The sequence below is a fragment of the Hirundo rustica genome, chromosome 13 (assembly GCF_015227805.2).
Source record: "Hirundo rustica isolate bHirRus1 chromosome 13, bHirRus1.pri.v3, whole genome shotgun sequence".
NCBI lineage: Eukaryota > Metazoa > Chordata > Aves > Passeriformes > Hirundinidae > Hirundo > Hirundo rustica.
This window is the reverse complement of record NC_053462.1, coordinates 17,398,249-17,412,252: the sequence shown is the minus strand read 5'-3', so window position 1 is coordinate 17,412,252 and position 14,004 is coordinate 17,398,249. Positions and strand designations below refer to the sequence as shown.

Genomic DNA, 14,004 nt, shown 5'->3' with positions numbered 1-14,004 from the left:
GCTGGTTTGCAAAATTAATAGAAAGCCATGTTGTTTCTGAGTCTCTGCAACAGACATCATGCATCTTGTGCTGCTTTGGAAAACTTCAGGCTAACAAACTGAGCAGCAGCCAACGGGAAGCCTCCAGCGATTTTAAAGGATGAGGGATCTGCCCTACATTGCACTTCCCATTTACATGGGTAAGAATAATCTTTCAGTCCTCTGGAAATTTCTGAGATACTGGAAAATCCCATCCCAAACCAGGAAGAAAACACAAAACTCTGGGTTCTTCAATAAAAAATAAAGAAGTAGATTTTTCAGTCAGCCCAAGTGGGTAAAAATGCTTTGTGAAGCAAAGATATCTTTTCTATTCCTTCTCTAATTAGCTGACACTTCAAGGCTGTCTTAAAAAAAAAAAAAAAAGAAAGAAAAAAAAAGTTAAAATATTTAGTTCATTCATTTAATTCATTTATTTCTTAGAAGATAAAGCCACAGATCAAGATCTCCTGTGCCCCCCACCTGCCCAGATTGCCAGATTGCTCAAAACCTTCCTGCAGCAAGAAGCCAGTGATCTGCTTCACCTTTTCTCAGATGCAGGTGAAATACATGTGGTTCAACCAATTCTGCTTTAAAATGTTCCTGTCAGGATTCAAAAATGGCCAGAACTACCAATAAATCCCCCTGTGAGAAGACACTGAGAATGAGATGGTTTATCTGGGAAGTTCCAAATCCCCACTGGAGAGCCTGCGCCAGAACTGGGTCATGGCCCCTCTGACCCTAATTAATATTTCCCACAACAAATTGGATGTGCCAGCTTCTCAGGACAGTGGGAACTCTCCACACACTTTTTCTGCCTATTTCCTGTGGTTCCATTTCCCCCAAACATCCTTTATTTCAGCTAATTAAAGGAGTGGCTCTGCACTAAGCTCTGCCTGCCAAAGGCACTGGAAAAGATGATGAGCACAAAAGCCACCCGCATCTACAACAGAGCTCAAAATCAATGCTCACTGCCCCAAAAGGAGACTTAAAACCCCAAAAGAAACCAGATATGAAACACAGAGAAATGCTTCAAAGGCAAAAGTCCAGCGCTGAAGGGATCTTTTCCACTATTATTGCTGATTCTGGAAGTATTTTGAAATTGTTTACATGCCAGTACCACACATGCATCGTGCTGATCTGCACTGAACATTTTCCAGCAAGCACCCAGGGCATGCTGACAATTTTAGGCACAGTTGTGTAAAGTGAACAATTATCACCAGAATCATTGGAAATTTTCTATTTTTAATACTTTTAACCTGCAAGGAAAAAAAGCATTTGCTAATGCAAGCCTGAAAGGAAAATATTAAGTCCTGGGTGGAAAAATGCTCTGGATTTCTGCCTGTTCACTGGGCTCCAGAACAGAATTATGAGAAACAGACGCCACCAAAGGCTTTAGCTCCACACTTACACAATCATTTCTTCATCATCCAGGATAATGAGGGAAGAGGGAACAGAAAAGCCTCAAATCCTGATAACACTGGGACTCAGCAGTATCAGCGGGCAGCGCCAGCACTGCCAGATCTGGGCAGGCTCCTGCATTCGTGTGTGCACTTCCCAAATTCCTGGGACTCTGAGAATTGTTTGTATTGTCCAAGAAGTTAAGACAAAACCGAGTTGGTTTTTCTTTGCTGAAGTACAAAAGAGGCTGCACAAGGGCTCTACAAGGCCATGGGGTCAGAGAGAGCACAAAGAATTACACTGGAATATGACTGTCAGAACAAACCCATCACGGCATTGTGCAAACCACGCTGGGAAGGGCAAAACAGATCCAGGGTCACCGATGACACCTGCAGCTATCCATGGAAAAGGAAAGAGGGATTGCAAAGTGCTTCTGCTCTGCAAGAGGACAGGATGTTCCCCACTGGTTGGCTGTGAAGTGCAGCTCCACTCCCACTGCTCTGGGCTGCACCTGGTGGGAGAGAAGCAGGGCTGTGATTCCCTCGGGGCAGGGATGTCCTCCATCAAGCACAGGGCAAAGACTGCCTCTCACAGAAGGTGGGAATACCCCCCATCCCTCCAGCAATGCCCTCTTCGGGGGGCAAAGGATCAGCAAAGCCCACAGAGAACAGTGATGCTGTTAACTTCCACCCCCAAAGAGAAGCTATTGAGAGCTCCAAATGGCCAGAGAGTTGCTGTATTGAAAATACGAATGACTCAGCTCTGGAGTGAAAGTTGCTATTTTTGTCTTTTGGCCTCAGTGATTTGGTTCCCATCCTACAGCTTGAATCATTCAGAAATGTGCTTCTGCAGGCAAGGCCAGCTATGCCACTCTTGCTTTCCAGATTTTAAATTGAAAGATATACATTAAGCACGCAGAAGTTCGACAACGCTTTTGGATTTTCTTTGGGTTCGTTTCCAGGCATGGCTGGAAGGGGAGGATTGTTAAATGATGAAAGGTGTCTCCAGTGAGACCATTCCTGTCCAACTGAATCAAATATTACAGCCATGAAACCAAGACTGGATTCCATTTGAAACTCCACAAAATAAAATTTAATGGATAACTTTTTTCTGAACCTTTTCCCCAACATTCAAGCTTTCATCAGAAGGGAAAAAAATCCCACACACCAATGTTTTCTCTCTTTCAGAGAAATAACTTGCCCAAAATTCTTCTTCTAAAAAAATTAAAACACTAATTATTCCCATTGGGGAAGCACCACCTCATGGCCAGCCCTCTTCTGCTGCTTGGACACATATTTATAACTTGCTTTAGAAAGAAGCAAATGCTTTTAGCCCCAGCTGGAAGAGGCTACATGTGGAGGGCTCAGGAGGGATTTGCTGTGTGTGAGAGTAAGATGGGCCCAAGGTCTCTGCTCAGGTCTCTTCTTAGCTCAAATCTTCTACCAGTTCCATCAAAGACACATCCAGCAATCCCACACCTTCTCTGAGCTGGGAAAAGCAGCTCCTAAGCTTGTGTTTCACTTTAATAACAGATGTAAACACCTTCCTCAATGGAAAACCCACCTATAGCACTGCAGCCCCACTGCTGGTCAAAAATAAGAGCACAAAAGCAGCCAAAATCTGTCTCTCCAGAAAAACAAGGTGTAGGAGTGTGACACAAGGACACTGACCCACAGATTCCCTCCAGGTACTCTGACTAAAGTTCAGAGAATGACAGAATACTTTTTTTTTTTTTTTAATTAAAAAAACTGATAGGTTCAGGAGACACATCTAAAGGAAGAAGCCTTTCAAGAGATTTGAGGGGGCAAACATCCCACGCAGCAAAATCCAAGCTTAGTACATGTTAGACACAGTTCAGTGAGCTTCTTTAGTGTGTCTGCTTGACTAATAAAATGCTCCTTGCTACCCTCATTTCCCACTTATCACTAAGACAACCACTCTGGATCTCTTTAAGTAAAAGTGTTGCATGCAGAGAAAAAAAATAAAACAATCAAGATATTGGATATGGTTGGAATGAAGAGACTTGAAGGAACAATTTGGCAGCAGCAGAGCCAAGGGAAGTGCAGTGCTGGGAAGAGAGCTGGGGGGAACGGGATGGATAGGTTAGTCTGGAAAAGAAAACAAAAATCCACACAAAACAGTGAAGAAAATGAGGCTCCACTGCAGCTTCTACTGAACTCAATGCGAGCATTTCCCAAGGACAAGGAGGCTCCTGTGTCCATGTTGTGACCCCGCTGCAGCTCACAGCATTTTTGGATGTCTGCTCCAAGGCAGAGAGAGCAAAATGAGGCAGGGCACTGTTCATCCCCTTCCCACCAACCTTTGACAAACTCTCATCCACTGCATCCAGGAACCTTGTCCTGTCCATGCAAACAGCTTTGATTTGGCAGCTTTTGTTCCCACCCTGCCCCTGTGTGAAAGGTCCAAGTGGCAAAACATGGGAGAATTATGGCCAGCATTACAAGCTCACTAAAGGAGCCAGGCTTTTTGTTTTTCCGGCTATGTATGAGATCAGAAAAGGGATCCTGTCCATTAGTGCTGTAAAAAAAAAAAAAATTAAAATGTTCCTGTTTGATGCAAAAATAAAAGCATTTTCAAAGGCTCTTTGATGTGAAAGACAGAAAGACGTGCAGGCAGATTCTGGAGGAGGTCTTGTCTTCAGCAATTACCAGCACGCTTTTTGAATCCTACTCCCCAGACAGAACTTTTACATGAAGGAGATAATCAAGCTGCAGAGTGTATCTGCTCTAAACCTTATGGCTTTTCAATTAAGCAGCAATAACCTCCAGTCCAAAAACTCCTTAACTAAGATGGGAATAAAACAAACAACCCCCAAAAACCAATTAACTGCAGGTGAGGCAATTCCAAAGCCGTACTTGCTTTTAAAGGATTTAATTTTGAGCTCTTCTCGGGTAGCCATGCCAGTTTTCCAAGCAATATTTTGATCATTAAAACAAGAAGTGATGCAATTTCCACAGTGACCACAAACATACCAAGAATATTTGAGCTAAATTTATCCAGACTTCTTGTTTGAGTCACTGCTTTGGTTCATTATTTTTCCGTGATTTTCAGCTATGCACAGAGCTGGGGACAGCCTGGGACTGAGTTTTCCCCAGCAGTATCTGAAATGCCAACCTTTATGCCTGGGAGCCACACACTGACTGTTAGAGAGGAAATGAAGCTGCTCCTCCAGCTCCCAGCTGCCTTCCCACCTCCTTCCACCACTCTTCCTGTGGCAGACTGACCCTTTCCCTCACCCCTGGGTGACACTGACGGGGCTTGTCTTGGCAGATGAGAAGTTCCTGGAGCTCACCAGGGATCTGCTGCCCTCTCCAGCTGCAGAGGGAGAGCCAAAACAGAGAGGATCTGCCCCAGGTTTTCCCACTGTACATCTCCATGGCAGACCCCAAGTCCTGCCAGCAACACGAACTGCTGACTCCCAGAGTCCCTCTGACTGCAGGAGGGCTTTTGGAAGGGTGAGAGCCTTTCCTAAGACTTAAAGACTTTTTAAATAGGTCCTCTAAAGTGAGGGCAAGGCACAAATTAAAAAACACGGAGACATTTCTGTTGTGAAAATATCAGCAGCTTACATAAAAGAGCTGCTGCTGTGGTAAAACATAATCATGCAAATAAGCAATTGCTGACCCATTAATGAGCATACAGACTTGATTAAGGGAAGGAATGAAATATCAGCCTGACTTGATGTAAAATCTGAAACAGAACCTATTAAGAGGCAGACTTCATGGTTGAGTCACCATCCCTGGGGGGGTTTAAAAGCTGTGTCGATGTGGCACTTGGGGACACGGTTAAATGGTGGGCTTGGAAGTGCTGGGGGAACAGTTGGACTCAGTGACCTTAAAGGTCTTTTCCAGCCTTAAAAATTCCATGATTCTATGATTTTATACAGCAGATTGGGAGTCGAATGGTATAAAATCCATCCCCCCCTCCCCATCTGCAATGCAAACAGCTCCTCCCAGCTCACTGCCTCCTGCAAGCACAGCCCTGGCAGCTCCATTATTGATCAGAGCAGTGAAAAACAAACAAACCACAGACTCAATGCTGTAAGGATCCCTGAAGATCCCATTATGCCAGTGCAAAGAATTTAATGGGTTTTGGATAAGGCCCTCCTAGGCTCTGGGGAGGATAAAACCCCATAATTCACAGCATTTTCTTAAGGCAAGTACAAAATCATCTGCAACATCTCTGTCAAAACAATACATCAATTACAGGCCTGGTAAAGGCTGAGTTGGTGTCAACACTATCAATTGCTTTTTTCCCACTGAACCAGAGGACAGCAGTTCTATGACCCCAGAATCAACCCTCACCTGAAAGCTCCCTCATAAATCACACCTCAGGAACGCTGTAAAGCACTCCCTGTGTACAAGTTCTATGGGCAAAGAATTTTACTACCTTTGGTTTTTTCCAGGCTTCTTGATAGAGTTGTCCTAAGTTACATTTCAGTCTAATGCACCAGAAATACATTTTAACATGGAGGTGTAAAAATAAAGCTGTAAAGCAGCAAATAATTCCAGATGCAGCTCAGATAAAGATCAATGTTTTACTGCTGCCTGTAAATCAAACTGGCTCTCAGGTCAGACTCTCTGCTCAATTAACTTCCCAAGGTCTTTACTGCACCACTGGCTCTCCCAGCAGCTCTGCCCTCCTTGATACAGCCCTCAAGTTCAAGAGCAGGCTGGCTTTGATGGTTTTTGTCAGGAAAACTGTAAATGCCTCAGCATTCCTTGCCCCTTTTTGAAATGCAGGTTGGGTTTGGAGAGATGTTGTAACACCCAGCCCTGCACAGGAGGGCAAGTCTAACCACAGGCATGTTCAGCTGCAGACCAGCCTTCCGCAGGAGCCCTTGGCCCCTTGTGAGATTGCACCACTTCTGTATGAAGAGTTTATTTAAATATTTAAAAATACAAGCCTATTACTGCCTTACTGGTGTACTTCCTATTCCTGCTGAGCATTTCCTACTTCTCCTTCTGCAGGGCACTCTGCAGTGAGACTGACTCACATACAAAACCTGTTCTATTTTCTGCTTTTTGAGCTCCTAGGAACCCTTTCAGCTTGCTGTTTGGACTCGAATTTACTCACAGCTTAACAAGCAGGAAGAAAACCAGAAAACCTTCAAGGCTGATTTAGTCTGGTTATGGAGAACTTCACATGACTGGCACACTTTGCAGCTCTCCAGTGCTCTGTGTGCTCAGTTCACCTCCCAGATCCTCTCCTTGCCCTTCTCACCCCACACTGTCATAGAACACTCGGGGCAATGTTACTACAGGGTGATGTGTGGATGGAAAAAGCAGGGCAGAGGCTGTGAGTACTTTCCCCCTGTTATATAGCACATGTCCCAAGGCCCAGCTGCTGCTCCTGTCCCCACACACGGCTGATGGGAAGGTTTTAAGGCTTGCATGGTGATTTCATGAGGAACAAATTGCTATCAGTGCTGCTGATTTTCCCTTCCTCCTCTATGCAGCAGGAAAGATTTTTAAACAAAGTTATTCACGCTGCAAGCTCCTGCCCTTCGCGTTTAAGGCAACAATGGTGCAGAACTGCGAGGAAAGGGTAGAATCAGAGAACAGGCTGAGTTGGGAGGGGCCCATCAGGAGCATTAAGTCCACCTCTGCACACATCCTGCCTTGATGCCAACCAGGAGCAAAGCTGGAGGCACAAATTGTGTCCCAGGAGGATGAACTGCTCCATTTGCTCTCAGCTAATCCCGAACTGCCCCCACTCAAACCGTTGTGAAACTTTTCCTATAAGATTGCATTTGTCCCTGAGCAGTCCCTCTTGTTAAAGGACCCTTTGGCTTTTCCAGTTCAACCCTTACTCACAGCAGAGACTTTTCCAGGATTCAGGAAGCAGCAGGGGCAGGCAGCAGCTTTCCCTGTGAGTCAGATCTGAGCTGAGCCATGGCCCAGCTGGGGTTGCAAAGGTCATTGCCAATGTGGGCAGCTTCTTTCTGATAAAACAGCAAGCCCTGTGAGCTGTAGGGCCACCACAGCACCCACAAAGCACAGCTTAGGGGCCTCTGGTCCACTCCAAATGACAACTCGAGTCATATGCTCTGGCTACTTGTTTGCTCCCTCATGTAAGATCTAGGTCCCTTTTCCCTTGTCCCTGGACAGTGGAAAGTCACCAAGTTACATCTGATCTGCCTCCAAAGAAGTTGTGAAGGTGCAGTTAGTTAATATCTGCAAAGCCACTATAAAGTTTCAGGCATCTCTCCTTGGCATTGTTGCCCCTAATTATGTAATGTTAGACACCTTCCACCCTCTTCAGTGCTCATTTCTAGATTTAGCAGGAGAGAAGAGACACCCCCTGGCATGTTTGAAGGATAAATCCAATCCCACCTCTGAGACACACGCCAGTGGCATATGAATGCTCAAAGTTCACCGTAAGAAGGAGATTAGCTTTTTAACACAAGTACCCTTATGTTCCAGAAGACAAAGACTGTTCTCCTACACCTCTGAGGAACTGTCTCTTAAAAAAACACGCAAGAATTAAACCCTACCAGTGAAATTTTCTAAGATTCAAAGAAATCAATCAGCCCATAGAAAGGTGGTAAATCTTTATACTTTTCTATACATCTATAAATCACTGGCTTTGGGCTTCCATTGTACAAAATTTACATCGTGTCACCTCCTCTGTATTATGCAGAGCTCTTTAACCAAGTTTTAAAAAAACCCCAAAACCTGTACTTCATAAGAGACTGCAGCCACCCCCAGATCCTCACTCAGTTTCTTCTAATTAGGACAAGACAAAAAAATACAGGAGAGGAGAAGTAGGGTTTGAGGAGGCAAGGGAGACACTGGGTGCAGCCACAAGGGAGCCTCATCCTGCTCTCCAGTGACAAATCCCCTCCGAGGGCTCAGCACCACAAAGTCAAGCCCAGCACCATCCCTGGAGGGCAGAGAGGGTCCAGTTCTGCCACACAGCTCACGCACCCCCAGGGAAAGCTGGCATCCTGCTGGGATACAGGGAAAGCTGGCATCCTGCTGGGATACAGGGAAAGCTGGCATCCTGCTGGGATACAGGCAAGAGGGAGGAACAGCAGAGGAGACACCTGAGCAAGGTGATCCCCTGCACCCTGTGTTACATTTTCCAACTAACAAGCATGCTGTGAACCTTTTCTCCACACACAACTGGCCAGGGCTTTGTAGATGCCAGGAAGACAAAACCAAAAAACCTCCTAAAAATCCTAAGGCTTCAGATAATGAAGGTGCACAGGGACCTGCTCCAGGCAGGGAAGGTGCCTCCAGCCCTGCTGATCCCACTGACCCATCCCGGAGCCCCTGGCACCACCGTGCTCTGGTTAAACCCCCTACAGCCACAAGCTGGTCCCTCCTGCCCGGAAAAAAAAAAAAAAAAAAAAAAAAAAAAAAAGACTCCAAGCTCTGAGCACTAATGAGATCGTCGGCATGAAAGAAATGTTTTGGGATCTCACTCCCCTTCCCGGCAGCTCCCGCTGAATGGGAGCAGGAGGCTGCATCCACATTGTTCCTGAAGGCTGTAAACAATGGGTTGGCATGTGGAGGCTGAGTGAGTCACCGTGCTCCTGCTGCAGCCCCTGAAACGGGATCTGGGATCCGAGCGCAGAACAGGGACCAGCCAACTTGGGGAGTGGAGCAGTTTGCTAATGACAATCATTCTTGGCAGAACCCAAACCATCCTGAAATAACAATGAGCTTAAGCATGTACAATACCCTGATAAAGAGCAAATCCACCCAGGCAGTACCGGTGCCTTGTACAGGGATCTTAAGCTTTCCAAGGATCCCCTTCCTAGTTTTCCAACACTGTAGACTATTTCAATGCAACCCAGAAATACCCATATAGAACAGTCCACCACTGGGATTTGCATGCTTCCAGCTAACCACTATAACTGAATATAATTACGTAACAGCAACGTGTAATAAAGTTCTCAAAAAAACCCTGAACTTAAAATGCAGAAAATATAACTACTCCACTTTTCACTTCATTATTCACTCCTACAATAATTTATTTGCTGTATCTTTAAGCAGTGAGAAAACTTGTCAGATCACTACTGCAGAACAAAAATTTAGCAATTCCGAACAGTTAGCGCAGATTAAAATTCTTCTCATGGTTTATAGCTTAGTATTCAAGCGGAGATAATTTCTTCCAGAGAGAAACTCAGAAGACAGAATTTAAGAATTTTAAGAATATTCAATAACCGAGCGTTACAAGAAAGGTACAACGCCAATTACCAAAAGCAAACAGAAAAAATCAGTATCACGGAACAAGCCGAATACGTACGGAGAAAGGAAAGAGTTCCCAGAGCTCCCCGTGACGCTGGCGAGAAACGTCTTCAAACAAGACAAGGAGGCCTCTGAATAAACTATCAGGTTTTGCTTCATAGTTGCTGATAAAATCCAAAATAAGGCTGCAAAAACATTAGCTTCTGCTGGAGCCTGCTTACTCACTACAAAGCGTCAAACACACCTTCTTCCCACACTTCAAACGCAGATGCTGCCTCCTAATGAAGCACTTGCTGCAAGGGGGGAACACCGTTACACAAGAACAGGAGGCTATTTCTTGCTGCAGAAACATAACTGGGGTTTGACTCAGAGAAAGGCAGCAGTGCCTGCAAGCTGAGGGCTGCAGCGAGAGAAACCATCCAAAAATAATTTGCCTGCTCAGGGAAAAAATAAAAAATTCACAGGAAGCAACCTGAAGCATATGTCCCTTCCAAAAGGGGAATTTCTTTATTACATAAACACAAATCTTCTAATCTAGCCTAACATGAAATCACTGCAAGCCACTGAATGGGAGCTGAGGGTAAAACTGGAGCAGGTTAATATGTGTTCAGGCTGAGAAGGGATGCTCTGATTTTAGCAGCTTTCATACCCTGAATACCCACTGCATCAGTTACTGGGAACATATTTGCATCCACACACTGAGAAAGCACAGATCTTGTAAAACACATTTAGGAACTGGTGAGACATGATACATATATTGACTAATTCCGTAGGCCTTTGGAGAAGATCCATCTTCAGGGGAATGCTATTCTTACCACCTCCATAGTTCAACGTCTTTCTCCCTGGAAGTAAAATTCCTTGTTCTAGAGCTGTAAATTTTCAAAATTTGGGCTCAAAAAACCCTCTCATTTTTAAACTTCATCAGAGCCCAGTAGCAGCCCTGCTACTCAGTTCTCTTAAAACATTTTGCTCCCAATCTGAACAGGAAAGAAATAAATCCTCCTATTTACCATTTTGTGGATCCATGTTGCTCTCCCTGCAAACAGCGGATTCCTCCGTTCCCACACACCAGTACATTCTGGGTCACACTTGTGAAGGTCCTACAGACAAACTTTCCACTTCACACCGAGCAGTGTTGTCAAAGCTGGACAATCCCCATCACGTGAATCCAGGAGCAGAGGCTGCTAGTGAGCACCATCCTGAAGAAACATCATTTATTCTGTTTAAAAATAAACAACAAAACAAATTAATCGCTGTGCTACAGAAAGGGTGAGATGTTCGTCCCTCTCCACTATTAACACAGTTGGCCAAATGTCACACTGCAGAAATACACTTATCTTCCTATAAATATAATTATTTTCATAATAGGTTTGTTAAGCGCAGGACATGAATTAACAGAGGAGACTAACAATTTCTGCACTGACAGAAAGATAATGTTTCTAATTTTTCACCACCAAAGCTGCTCAGTTTTTGGGCAGAGGACAAGGGGGTGGGCAGGGGTCACAGCTGCAGTTTCTGATTCTCCACAAGCTGGTGTAAAGGCAGACCATTGAAACCCTGCAGTGCAGCTGGAAAAATCCTAAATGCAACCTCAAAACCTCTCCCACCCACAAAGACAACCACGGCTCTTGTAAGACTCTGAGAAACTGAAAAATACTGATGTGGTTACTGAGATAATCCTCTGTAGAAAGAGAAACACATCAGCTCCTGTCCCCTCTGCCCAGTCCTTTCTGAGAACCCTCCCACCCTGGAAGCATCAAGCTTCTTCATTCAGGGAGGTAAATCAGGCCCTTAGGAGCTATTAAAGGTTGGCTTCTTGTGAACTGCCTGGTATAACAGGCAGAAGAAAATTGCACAGCTCAGTCTCCCGAGGCATTTCCAACTCCTTCCCTTTTCACAGCTGCATAGCCACACCTTAACCTCTTCATACAGAGGTTCAAACTCCTGGAGGATTTGCAGCGTTTCTCCAACAAGCATCAGAGCTCCTTCATCTTCTGCTTTCAGTTTCATTCAGTAAATGCCTCTCAGATGTAACACGATGCCCCTCAACTGACTCTTACTGGTTCTTCTCATGTCTGGTATGCGATGATGAAGTTTTGGGTTGAGGTTCTAGCTCAGCAAAGCTCATAACCCACCTCCCACTCCAGCCAGCAAGGCCCGAGATCTTCCCTGACTCTCCCCAGGCAGAGCTGGCTTCCTGAACTGGGATCAAAGGCCAAGGGGAATATAAAAATATGCTGACCCATCAGCACCCTCCAGGAAGATTTCTGCTCCTCCCTCCTTACACCAGGTTTCAACCACCAGCCAATAACACTAAAAATCACTGCATCCTATTTCAGTTGATCTAGGCAAATATTTGAATTTTAGGTGCACTCAGCTTCTGCTGACACTGACTTTGCAGTGCCTGGCAGCAAGAGCTGAAACTGACAGTCCTGTGCCCCAGTCTGGGCACTGGGTGCTGCAGGAGGCTGAGGTGGAAGTGATCCCTAATCCCAGATCCAAACCCACAAACTGGTGAATTGGGTCACATTGGTGGAGGACTGAATTCTGCCCTGGAACGTGCTGGGCCTCACCAGATTCAGCTTCTCCTGGTCTCAGCTTCCCTTGACCACACCGGCAGGAGGAGCTACCCCAGGCAGAGGCATCAGGGAGGCTCTCACAGCTCCCCAGAGCCCTCCAGGTTGTGAACACTGACGATGGAGGGGAGGTGATGCTTCCAGCAGCTGCCTGCCCTGTGCTCTCGATGCACTGAGCAGCTCCAGGGAGTGAACACTTCCCCATGCACACTCTGACACACCAGCTCTGCAGCAGATGATGGTTTCCGAGGCACTTCCTTGCTCTGAGATGGGGACAAACCATGTGCACCCACAGCAACTGTGCAAGAAACTCTGAACGGGGGTCAGCATGGACCCCTGAGGCTTGAAAACCATCCCATTCCTGATTTTTAACTCTCTGCTCAGCCTATTCCCCAGGCTGAAACTTTCCTCGTATAAAGTGAAAGGAAAAAATAACTTTTAGGAAAAATAGTGGTGTGGCCCTGGTTATCAGCTCCCTTTAACTGCAAATAACTGAATGCTGTAGCCATGTGTGTTACTGCCACACAATGCCCATATAAACATGTTTTCCATATTTCAGGACCCTTTCGTACTTAATTTAAAAAAACCCTACAGAGCTTTACCTCAAGCAAGGTGCACACAAGCGTAACACGTACAAACACCACGTGTGGATTTGATGTAGGGAGTCTATGTGCTCTGCGGGATCTGGTTCAGAAGGAGAAACCCCTTGCAGAATACACCTGAAGACGTGTAAATAGGATTTTCATCCCATTTCACACATTCCCAGTCCTGACACCTGCTAACCTGAACCTCCACCTCCTCTCCACCTCAACAGCCCGCCCAGTCCTACCCTGTGCATTGTGCCGGAAAACAGCCAGGCCCACAGAAACATCATCGTTTGCCCCAAAATCACTCCCTAATTAATTTTAAAAAGCAACAAACAACCAAACAAAACCCAACACCAAACCAAACAACCCCCCCCCCCCCCCCCCCCCCCCCCCACAAACAAACAAACAAAACTCTGTTAAAACTTCAGAGCTTTACCCAAACCACCTGTTGTTTCTGACAATCCCGCCTGGGGCTGGGATCACCACGGGTCTGAGGGACAGGTGGGCAGGCCCGGTGTCGCGGCGGGGCTGATGGCGAGCCCGGGACCCAAGAGCCAGCCCAGGGAGCCCCCGACCGGGGGACCCGCATCCCTCCTCCCCGGGTGAGCAGCCAGCACCCAGCCATCCCCTTCTCCCACACCTGAGCCGCCGTTTTTGGGGGGGTCTCGCAAGCCTTTCCAGCCGCTTTCCAGCTGCCGAGGTGGGGCGTCCCCTCACAGCGAGTCCCGGTGCTCTCCGTCCCCGCCGGGCGGGGCGGCCGCGCTCCACCCGCGAAGTTCCCTCCGAACTTTCATTTTCCTTAAAAACAAACGCGTTTTTTTCCCCCCTCGTTCCCACCTGAAACGCCCCGGCAGCCCCCTACACCGACTTGCCCTGGCTGAGGGGCAGGTGCCCGAGAAGCGGCAGCAAAGCCTCGGTACCTCCTGCGCCCCGGGCCGGCGCTCCCGGCGCCGCCACCGCCTCCTTCTCCTCCTCGCCCGGCGCCGCCCGCACGCCTCGCTCCGCGGCCCGGGAGGTGGAGGGAGCCCGGCAGCGAAGGGAGCGGGGCAGCGGCTCCTCCTCCGGCCCCGGCCCGCACCGCGGCCACGGGCGAGTCCCCCGACACGGCCCCTGGCCTGGCCCCGAGGGCAGGGCTGGCCCGGAGGAGGATGGAGCTCCTTCCCCAGACCCGACCCACACGCCCGCCCGCCTCCGGGCAGCCTCTTA

The 14,004-nt window shown here is 47.0% G+C and overlaps 1 protein-coding gene across 4 annotated transcripts in view; it reads right to left on the bottom strand.

Annotated features, from left to right (window-relative positions):
* Window positions 1–13,556, bottom strand: part of LRRK1 (leucine rich repeat kinase 1) — a 73,051-nt gene extending 59,495 nt beyond the window's left edge. For 2 of the 4 annotated variants that reach the window (XM_040077371.2, XM_040077375.1), the window contains exons 1-2: window positions 13,439–13,556; window positions 10,646–10,854 (exon numbers count right to left, since the gene is read on the bottom strand). In XM_040077371.2, the coding sequence (XP_039933305.1) occupies window positions 10,646–10,712 (67 nt within the window). In that variant the 5' untranslated portion in view covers window positions 10,713–10,854; window positions 13,439–13,556. Of the gene's footprint in view, window positions 1–9,693; window positions 9,848–10,645; window positions 10,855–13,438 lie in introns of those variants that run through there. The other 2 variants (XM_040077374.2, XM_040077373.2) reach the window with 2 other exon arrangements.
* Between the last annotated feature and the right edge of the window lie 448 nt (window positions 13,557–14,004).